At 28.4% G+C, this 10,910-nt stretch overlaps 5 protein-coding genes across 9 annotated transcripts in view; 4 read left to right on the plus strand and 1 right to left on the minus strand.

The window, feature by feature from the left end:
- Stumps (DBB domain-containing protein stumps) overlaps positions 1-1,527 on the plus strand; it is a 28,063-nt gene extending 26,536 nt beyond the window's left edge. For 2 of the 3 annotated variants that reach the window (XM_083047406.1, XM_083047405.1), the window contains one exon: positions 425-1,527. In XM_083047406.1, the coding sequence (XP_082903532.1) occupies positions 425-441 (17 nt within the window). In that variant the 3' untranslated portion in view covers positions 442-1,527. The remainder of the gene's footprint in view (positions 1-424) is intronic. The other variant, XM_083047404.1, reaches the window with a different exon arrangement.
- Positions 1-3,608, minus strand: part of Jdp (DnaJ domain-containing protein) — a 45,802-nt gene extending 42,194 nt beyond the window's left edge. For both annotated transcript variants that reach the window (XR_014426165.1, XM_083047419.1), the window contains exon 1: positions 3,470-3,608. The gene's annotated coding sequence lies outside the window, so the exon portion shown is untranslated. The remainder of the gene's footprint in view (positions 1-3,469) is intronic.
- On the plus strand, positions 2,533-4,442 carry LOC145941333 (antileukoproteinase). 2 transcript variants are annotated; one of them, XM_083047421.1, is made up of 3 exons: positions 2,533-2,626; positions 3,306-3,598; positions 3,984-4,439. In XM_083047421.1, the coding sequence occupies exons 2-3, from the start codon at positions 3,367-3,369 to the stop codon at positions 4,196-4,198; spliced, it is 447 nt and encodes a 148-aa protein (XP_082903547.1). In that variant the 5' UTR covers positions 2,533-2,626; positions 3,306-3,366; the 3' UTR covers positions 4,199-4,439. The 2 variants fall into 2 exon arrangements, with proteins under 2 accessions (XP_082903547.1, XP_082903548.1); XM_083047422.1 differs by having other exon boundaries at positions 2,587-2,647; positions 3,984-4,442.
- Positions 4,443-5,566: 1,124 nt separating this feature from the next.
- On the plus strand, positions 5,567-8,195 carry LOC145941334 (waprin-like protein). The gene is made up of 4 exons (XM_083047423.1): positions 5,567-5,712; positions 6,117-6,182; positions 7,109-7,285; positions 7,830-8,195. Exons 1-4 carry the CDS (start codon positions 5,706-5,708, stop codon positions 7,922-7,924), a joined length of 345 nt encoding a protein of 114 aa, XP_082903549.1. The 5' UTR covers positions 5,567-5,705; the 3' UTR covers positions 7,925-8,195.
- A 254-nt stretch (positions 8,196-8,449) lies between these two features.
- On the plus strand, positions 8,450-10,769 carry LOC145941330 (uncharacterized). Its single transcript, XM_083047417.1, has 4 exons — positions 8,450-9,011; positions 9,315-9,467; positions 9,557-9,667; positions 9,742-10,769. Exons 1-4 carry the CDS (start codon positions 8,847-8,849, stop codon positions 9,931-9,933), a joined length of 621 nt encoding a protein of 206 aa, XP_082903543.1. The 5' UTR covers positions 8,450-8,846; the 3' UTR covers positions 9,934-10,769.
- Positions 10,770-10,910: the final 141 nt, after the last annotated feature.

Consider the following 10,910-nt stretch of genomic DNA (forward strand, 5'->3'; position numbering starts at 1 on the left):
ATTTTTAAAATAATATATTATAAAAATTAAAATAATAATATGTTTTAAACAATATGTTATAATATTTTTGACAGTTATCAGCTGACTTTTCTGTCACAAAATATTAATCAAGAATAAGGTATTATAACATATTATTTACAACATATTACTATTTTAATTTTTTACCATATTATTTTAAAATTTAATTAGCAAATTAACGCTTTAATCAGTTAATTTCTGTGAAAAAATATTAATCGAGTTTAACAAACTTTATATTATATTTTTTTTTAAATATCATTCTTTTTAACATAAAATTGAAGAATGGCGCTTGTGTGTGTATGTGTTATTCTAGTAAATAACAAAAATATAATTATGTAAACTATTATATTATCTATACTCATATAATTATAAACCATTTTTAATGTATTTTTATTATTTGTTGCAGGTACAACTAAGAAGTAGAGAAAGCAGAAATTGAAACATGTGTAAAAATACTCATTAACACGCTTTTATACAAATTATACATTGATTCTTTCACATTTTAAATCATTGACTGAACTATCATAATAGTACGATTAAGCATTAGCCATTTGTATCGTGTATCGTGATGTGCTCGATAATTATGTATGACGTTATATATATATATCTATCTATATAGATAGAAAGATAATTGTTAAGTATAAGGCAGTGGTTATTATTATCTATCATTGCTCATAACTATTTTTATATATGCACAGTGAAAATTTACAAAAATATTCAAAGATATACGCGAATTTCCTCACTCATACCATATTATTTATACAACTACAACAAAATAAAAGTGTTAATTTGATTAGTCTACGTGCAAATTAAGGTATAATTACAAAATCAATTATATTCCATTATAACTTTAGAATGCAGGATGTGACTCAGACTAAATAAACCGTACAGAAACGCAGATTTTATTGAATTCCGCATGAGAAAAGAAAAGAATATAACTAGTATAAAACAAACAATTTAAATAATCAAAAACGCGTAGACAAAACATTTACCCCTTTCCCCGTTTCCCGTCCACTTTAATTATGCAAACATCGAATCTAACTTTTAAAAATATTGTATTACTTTTATATAGCATTTTATATAACACTAGAACACGATATATTCATGTTAAATTAGATAGCCCTAATTAAATCTATTATTCATTTATTCTTTAATCGTCTCGATTTTTTCTCAGGTATAAAGAGGCTTGAGTACCAAGAATGCATTTATCATTAATTTTAAGACTAGTGCATAATTTCGTAAATATTTTATACTATTTTTTATTATGCCCGCCGACAATTTTATTTTATATTTATGTATGTATTATTAAAAAATATAGAGAGAGAAACAAATCAAAGTCTCTCCTTTATTTTTCCGTATATATTTGTAAGGGATTTAAGAAATACAATGCATTTCAAATGCATAATAAATATAAAACTAAAATGATGTTATTCGACAATGCAGGTTACTCTCTTTATATGTAACATAAGCAAGTCTGTTATCGGATATAATATCGGAATTAATTAGATTAAGATGCAATGTCTTCAATATTTGCAACGAACGTTGCAATTAAAAATTTATACTTTGAATAAAAATCATGTTACTTCTTTGATAAATAATATAAATAAAAATTGTATCAAAAAATTTTTCGTTTCCCTGTTACTGTTATTATTATAAATGAGTTGTGTATAAATGAGATATCAATACAATTCTGTTATTTATTTTTAGCCAAAATCTTCACTTTTTACGATTAGCGCTTAAACATTTTATTCGATCTCGACATTTTTGTTAAGGAAAGACAATTTCTCAATTTTTTGAAAAAATATATCGCCACGTATATTTACATACATGTATGTAAATAATAATTTAAACAGATAATTATCTTTTCCATAAATAAAATACTTTTGTCACGAAGGAAACTGTCTGGACAACGATTTAAAAACCGCTTCTTTCCTTCCGGTCCAGTTGGAATTAATTAGAGTCCTAATTGTGGTTTTGCGGTTTATACCGCCAACGTTTTTCGATTATAACATGTGACCTTATTCAAAGGCATATCTCTAGTAAGCATAATATTAAGAAATAATTTGTAAGACAACATAAAAATAGCTACGCTAAAGATTGTCATTCACGACAAAATAAAGCATTATTTTTATTCTATAAAAATATATATTTTTCTAGCGTTTCGAATATTTGTCATCTTAATCAAATCGAGATTATATAGTTAAACAGATATCCTATATCATATATATCAGGATGGCATAGCACATTTAATGTAATTAATTATATTAACATATATTAGAGATATAAAAAAAGATCTTTGAAAAAATTTGTATTTATGATAGTTTTCCAAAAAAATAAATAATATTATATAATAAATAATAAAATATTTCCTCCAAATATTTATATCACAAATTATATCAGCTAAGTATATGTGTGTATACGCATATACGTATATACGCGTATGATATTGTAGAGTTGTGTGTAAAAGTGAGCGATGATATAAGAGGGGGAAAAACGAAGCTGACGAATGGTAGGCATATATATATATCAGAGGTACCATTCTGTAGAATGGTAAAAACGACAAGACTTTGATCGCATTTACTTCCGACCAGATTCCCCCAGTAAAAAAGTATGACATAAACAAATCACAGCAAGTATTCTTTAAATATAGAGTGCAGAAGTGCAGTTTTTTTATAACATAAATTCTCATATAAATAGTGTGTTACGCGTTATAAAATAGTGAGAGACAAAGTCGAGGTCAAGATAAGTAAAAGGATGAATCGACAAGTCGAGATGGAGCAAGAAATCTCTTAGTGTTACATTATTTAGCATTGAATATAAATTTCAGACTATATTAATATCAGTGAATCGGTCATCATTCTTTTATTCTGCTTAATTTCTCTTAATTTATAATACTGTTTTTATTAAATTATTGTCACAATAGTCTATATTTTTTAATTGCTTAAGACAATAATTGATGATTTATAATTAAAGCAATAATTGATAAAAAAAATATTTAAGTATGTTTTCTTTTTCGAAAAAAGTATTCATTTAAAATTTGCTTAAGTTAACTATCAGAGTTGTGTAACACAATTATTAATTTAATATTTAATGTTTCTCTTTATAAATAATTCTCACAAGATTCAGCTAAAAGTAATTCATAATAATATCGCATCCATTTGCTACTTGATATTTATAACAAACATTCCTATTATCAGTTCCATTATTAAATTGAATTTTTCAATTTATTTATTGATTTAAATTGATAAATTAATTTGTATAATAAATAAAATATTTATCGTATTTAGCCTCTCCCTTGATACACAAGATTACGAACAAGTGCCACGCAGTGTTTGGAAACAGCAAAGAATGAAGTCGCTGATCCTGTTTCTAGTCTTTGTAGCGATAATCTCTATCGCAAAAACACAAACCAGATATGTAGCAAAAGCAGGTTCGTGTCCACCTGCCTTACCTGTACAATTCTGCGGACGTTCCTGCTACGTTGACGCACATTGTGCTGGAATTGGCAAGTGCTGTCCAACCCGATGTGGTGGTTCTATTTGCTCCATGCCTGTCACGATGACGCGACCTACTCAAACAGGTGAGTAATTTCCACAGCTCCTTAGATTTATTGTTGGTTAATCATCTGAAACAGTAATAGTGCACAATATTTTAAAGCGGTTGTAAAAATTACAATAGAATTCAATATAAATAAACATTACAGCAGATCTAAATTTATCGTAACTGTATATATTCTTAAACAGTTTTTATTCACAACACTTTTTGACTGTGAAAGAGAAAAGTAGAGGAAAATACATTTTACAAATCTTATAACTGACTTATTATTTTTATTATTATAAATAACTTATTAGAAGTAATAAATCAGCCATATGGGGGCTCATATAAACTAACTATATAATAAAAATTATAACTATAATAATAATCATTATAATTATATAATAAGAAATTGAATTTTTTTTGTACAGAAAAACCAGGATCTTGTCCATCAATACCGACAGGAAGATGGGTATGTTCATCGACTTGCAATAACGACAACGATTGTAGAGGAAATCTGAAGTGCTGCAAAAACAGATGTGGGGCTCTAGCTTGCCAAAAACCAGAGGTCGAAATATTCGAATCCAGCGAAACTCCAATTGGATCGATTGTTCCACGTTTTGAAAATGATTACAATAATTACTAAAAAAAGTTGCTAATCCTCATTTTCGTCCCCGTAATAACAAATATATACAAACTCAATATGCTTACAATTTTATATTTGATTTATTAATTATTATAATTTATTGATTTATTATAATTTTATTTTTTGCGACTCTCTCAAGCAATAATTATTGCATTAAGAAAGAAGTAGTAGCATATATTTATCATTGGATTTTTAATAAATTTCTATGATGGAAAAATGAAAGAACCCATAATGGCAGAAATTCTTTTTAGACCGCAAAACTGTTAATAATAAGACAGATTATATTTATATGATTTTAATTTGTCCGCTACATTAGAAAGATAAATTCAATAAATATTTTTAAAAAATTATCTAATTAAATTAATATCTCACAATCAATATAAAATCAATATAAAATGTATTTAAAAAAAAAGGTACTGTTAAAATATTTAGAGGAATATTTAATAAAGCTTGCTCATCGACATTTTTATATACATATATATATATAATAAAATTCTAGGATGATATAACGAAGGCCAAGGTTGTATATAATAGACATCAATCAAGGAAAATGTACTTGTCATCAGAGGCGCATTTACTATGTTACGTTTTGACCCTAGAATGTAAAGAAATCGCCGACACATAAATATGTGTAGGCGTATAAATTAATTTAAATTAATAATTAACTCTCATTTATATGCAAGTAATTGCCTAATTTGATAAATATTATAAAAGCAAATTGCTTAATAATAATCATAAATTTATTTGACAAATCAACAACTCGAGATAGTAAATAATGATTTAACTATGAATAATATAAGTAAGAAGATTAAATAGATTTTTTTAATATAGCTATCCATGAAATACGGATTTAAAACACTGAATAACGATTTGTAAATATAATTAATTATACTTTCAATTAGCGATCATGGATAGATTGTGACAAGGACTAAATCTTTAATTATCTGTTTTAAAGACATTCTGATTTTTATAATAAATCTTCTTTCCTTCGAATTATTTCTTAACAGAAATATAAATAATAAGAAATATTATATATAAGTAATATTTTAAATTACAAAGATATGTTTTGTATTAAAAATTAAATTAAAATAAATGATAAAATTTTTAAGCCTCTAGTGTATCCAATAATAATCAAGGAAACACATATACAATCCAGGAGCATGAGTTTAAAAAGCAAACAGATGTTACGTTATACAAAATAAAAAAAGTCGTAATATCAACAACGTGATTGCATAGCGGTGAATAATCTCCGCATTTCGTTGCTATCAATTATGTCAATCTAAATGTCACATAAACAACGTCTGACTGGAAAAGCACTCAAAGTTCAAGTAACTGTATCGACACTTTTCTGAATCTGACCACATTATAGACGAACACGCATATCTCAGTTTATTTCGCACACTCCTTTCGTCCTTACTTGTCCAATGTCAAAGTAGAGGTGGAAAGTATTTAAAGGCGGACGCTGTTATCGTTGCGCGTTTAGAAGTATTCGAGAGCGGCTCATAAAATGAAACGTAAGTATTTAAACGCTTCGTAGCCTTGATAGTTATGATCGACGTTACACACTTCTCGCAGCATGAAAATAATACGTAACTTCCACATGAGATATTATTAACATATGTCTTAATTGTGACGCAAAACTCTGAAAATAGAATAAAAACTAATTCCGCGCTATTTGCATTATAAAAATATCAGATTAATTTTTTATGAGATATATCATGTGTATATGCTGTTGCGCACAACGTATAAATAATTGTACATATAACACAATTATATATGTATAATTAATTATATGCATCGTTAATATACAATTTTATATAGGTGTATTATAAAAAACGGAAATATTAATTAAAAAAATACTTTGCAATTTATTTATTTTATTTATGTAATTAATATGTAGTATTTGTACTTTTTGCAGGAAGTTTATCACTTTGCACCGTGGTGCTGATGCTGCTAGTTGCCGGCACGTTTGCTCAGTTGTTTCGTAAGTAAACATTATTAATTATGCCCGAGAATAATAAATGTAAATGTACGTAGTGTGTAATTTTATATACCTTCCATAAATCTTGAAAAACCTGTTTTGTTCTAACAATAAATATTGCGTTTGTGCTCTTTCGTTACACCAAATGTCAAGAGATTCAATAAAAATGGACATACAATGTTATTTGTTATAAAACTTGAAATTTTGTTTAATAGTTAAAATATTTCGAATTCGTTCTGTTCAACTTTAGTAAAAAAGAATTTCCGGGAAAATCATCATTTATCATATTTTTTTATATTCTAATAACTCGAATGAAAATACTGAGATAAAATCCATTTTTTAAATTAGAAATGAAATAAGTCTTTATTATTGCTTTTTCATCTGCGTTATTAAAGTTCAGTTTACAAAAAAATTCTATTATATTTTTATATCTCATACTATTATCATATATAAAATTCGTCAAGAATTAATTCCAAATTCTTTATAAAGAGAAAGTATTATATCTATTTATTTTCTGAGATATTTTGTATAAATATACGAATTAAAAACAAATTATATAACTTAGATTTATATTTATCAAAATATTTTTCTGCGTATCAAATAAAAAGAATGAAACGTTGCAATGCAGTAATTTTAGTGAACATTTAAGCAACGTAATATTCAATTAAAATATTCTCGCATGGGCTGCCGCTCACGATACGTCAACAATAAATGTGTTTGTACGCGTGTATACATGTTGAAGTAATAACGAACGGGTGAATATTTTAATTATACATTTTGAAAAGTGTAAACAAAATTTTTTTCCGCCCGTTGAAATTTAAATATGTATTTTAAAAAATATGTATTTTAAAAATGCTTATATTTAAGGTATAAAAATAAATTGTAGAAATTCTCGTTATTAACTGTATTACGTTGCATTCGTTCTACAGATAGAAGCGGCAATTGTCCACTGAGAAATACAGTGACCAATTGCACCCCCAGATGCATAGGCGACGAACAGTGTTCCTTCAATCAAAAATGCTGTCCGAATAAATGCGGCTCTACATCGTGCGCTCAATCGAGCGCCATAAACACCGGAGATGATGGCGGATACAAGGGTTCGAGCAGTACGTAACAATTCAAAATTTTAATATTCTACGCAGAAAGAATTTTCTCTTAGAATTTACCCTGAAAATCATGGTAATCGTGGGACAACATGGTATGTAGACAGAATTTTATGAAAATTTCTCTGATTAATATTTTTCACAATAAAAATAATGATATCTATCACAATAAAATATAAAATATGTTTGATTAATTTTACTATGCAGTTTAGTAAAATTAATCAGACATATTTTATATTTTATTGTGATAGATATCATTATTTTTATTGTGAAAAATATTAATCAGAGAAATTCTCATAAAATTCTCATAAAATTCTTTCATACCATATTGTCCCACGATTACCATGATTTTCAGAGTAAATTCTAAAAGAAAATTCTGTCAGTCTATTTTCTTTGCAATTGATTATACGGATTTAAATATTGGGAAACTGTATACGCATATAAATAATACACGCAATCTATCAAACTGTGTATATGGAGATCTCTTACAAATTTAAATTTACAAACTCACCGTGAGAATTACCGCGACCACCGTTTTTCTTTGCAGATCAAGCCGTTTACTGCAATGGAGTGAAATGCGCCGCGTATGAAAAGTGCCAATACGACCGCAACGCCAGGCGTGATAAGTGCACGCGCGCCTAAAAACAGCATAAAAAGTATGGTGATTAACACATCTCAACTATATCTATGATATATGGTGTATGGCCCATCTCCATCTCTCTTTATATCTATATGATTTTAATTCATGATGAAATTAATTTTCACCGAAAAACCATTTTCTAAAGTTAAACTACATATTAGAAACCAGAAAAAAAATGCTGTAAATGCATAAGACGCGCCGAATGCAATTATAACCTAATATATATATGCAAGAGGTGAAAGCCCCCGATAAAATAAAGATTCTTCATAATTATTTCTCGTAATTTACTTTGTCAATCTTTATATAAGACGCTTATATTAAAATAAATTGTGGAAAATGACGGGAATGAAGAATCAACAGTTGGCCAACACATTTTGCCTACCTTAGGTTAGATTGTTATATCTTTGACAGTAGAGATATTTAACGTCAATCATATACAATGACTGGATGGAAAAGGAAAAGCAACTCTCGATATATGACAACAAATATTTAGATAAATCGGGTAGATACATACCTGCGTATTTGTGCGTCGATGTAGCGATAAACTTGCGCAAAGATGCGACACGATCTCTGTTACTCGAGCGAGCTGCGAGACCTTCCTCGTTTAAAGGGTATCTCAAGAATCGCACATCGATAATAATCGATAATCGACTTATGTTCAAGTCGAATGGAGCGACCTGACGTTTGACAACGTAACGAAAAAAGAAGGAGAGATGTAGGTTATGCGTGGTGTAAGCGGGTCTCCGAATTCATAAGGCTAGAACGTTCTTCAAATGTCATCGTGTCTCGCTCGAGGAAGACGCGAGAGGATGTGAACGCTCCGTGTGGCGCGGATTCGATACGCAAAATGGATCATCGATCTCGCGTCCGGTAACCGGCGTAAGTATCTGTCTTCCGAGGGGAGGTTAGCTAGCTACTAAAAAAATGGCTGTGGAGTTTCTGATAAATCGGCTCAAGGCTCTGTTCGTAATACTTTTCGGGATATTGAAACGTGCAATGTGCTGCCTTCGACGTCGAAGAAGATCATCCTGCGACTGCGAACCCCTGTCCACGGTCGGTGTTGTACCAAACGTCTTAACTAACTCGACGGTATGTTTTTATCAATATTCATTTATTAATATATAATTATCGTTATCAATAAATGTGTAAAAATGTTGCGAGAATCCTACTCCTTTATGCAGTTATGTTAATATATTTCCAACGCGGCATTTTTATTATCTTATATATATTGAAATTGTTGTGACACACGCTTTAAAATATGTGGAAACAAATTTAAAAAATTATAGCACGATCACAAAATGCTAATCTTTGTAGAATTATATTAAAATTAAGGAAATAGCTCTTATGTATTCAAACTTTAACGTAATACTTACCAAATATTGCTTATTTAAGGAATTAGAACAATGGGATAAATGGGAAGAGAATCCAGTTGTCGTTATACCGGATAAACCAGTCAACACGGTACAGGCAAAGATAGAACAGTATCGACAACAAGTAGTTAAACCTCCCGAAGTACCTACCGAGGAACGGCTTAACTTTTTTGAGGTAATTTTAAAACTAATTCCAATGCACCGATATCTAAATAAACTTATACTTTTTATCTTACCGACTTTATCTTTGAACATTATATATAGAACATGACTCCAAAAATCACTAGACAGACAAAAGTTTTAATAAAGGATAAACATTTGGATAACTCGTCTCCCAGTGCTACAAAATTCATAGCCATGGATCGTGTCCCAACTGTAAGTTTTTACTTGAAAAAGAAAACAAAACTAGAACATATTGCTAGAAATTTATATTTATATTGTGAATGTAGAATGAATTAGAGGAATGGGAAGAAAATACTGCTGCTTGGGAAGTAGACACTATGGAAGAATTCAATGACCCTACCAAAGTATTGCGAGAACAAAGAAGGAGAGAGAGGGAGCATCGATTAGTAGAACAGCAGCAGAAAAGACTGGAACGTACCGCAAAATCACAACCCTTGGGTGCAAAATTATGTTCCTGATGCAAAGTCATAAATATGTGGAATTTAATATCAAAATACACAATAATGTACAATCTGATGGGATACATACTGGATATTTTTAACATAAATATTAGCTCATTTATATTAATCCTCTACTGGCTCAACAGCTTTCGAGTCTCGTGCCAATTTTGCTATTGTTTCATTTCTTATGTTGTCCCTGTTTCTTTATTAATCTGTAACTTTAAAATTATGATATAAAAATCCTCTACATTTTTTGTATCTTTAAAAATATAAATATTTTATTTTGTTATATATCATTTTATATATTTATTGAACATTTTTCCAATCTTCAAAAACTAATTGAAACAATAGAGGGTTAATTCATGGGTATAATATATATTCATTTTAAATAGAATGATCAAACTGTGTTTTGTAATGTGTGTATTGCATTGTTATAATTTTAGAAAATTTATTTTAGTTATCTAATAATTGATTTAAGTTATCATCTTATAAAAGTCTAAATGTTTCTCAATATTTAAATATTTATCTTAATAATTTCGAATTAATAGTATAATAATATGTAAACAAATATTGTCGATATGTCTATTCCTTGCTAAAAATGATTGTATTTGTAAACATTCCATATGAATTGTGTACAACATTAAATGGGATGTATCTAAGCTTTTGCATAAGTAGAGTAACTATTTTATAAGTTTATAATAAGTCGATGTATTAACTATAGAGACAAAATTTATCTTATCAGACAATGAAATGTGTTTGTAATTTTTATAAATCTGTAATTTTGGTGCTCATAGATTGATGTATGTGGAGGACAGTCTTATGAAAAAGATGTTAATATAATATGCTAGAATTTATTAGAGATTTTCTTCGTGTTTTATCATTCGTGCACAAGTGTCAAAAGAAAATGATAGTATTTCAACATATATTTTGTGCTAAAAAATACAGTTAAAAAATATAATTTGTTTTAATTTCAAGCAATCAAAAACTTTGGAGCA

Source organism: Prenolepis imparis, unplaced genomic scaffold (assembly GCF_030444845.1).
Source record: "Prenolepis imparis isolate NDT839.2.m4 unplaced genomic scaffold, iyPreImpa1.0 SCAF_10, whole genome shotgun sequence".
NCBI classification, from domain to species: domain Eukaryota; kingdom Metazoa; phylum Arthropoda; class Insecta; order Hymenoptera; family Formicidae; genus Prenolepis; species Prenolepis imparis.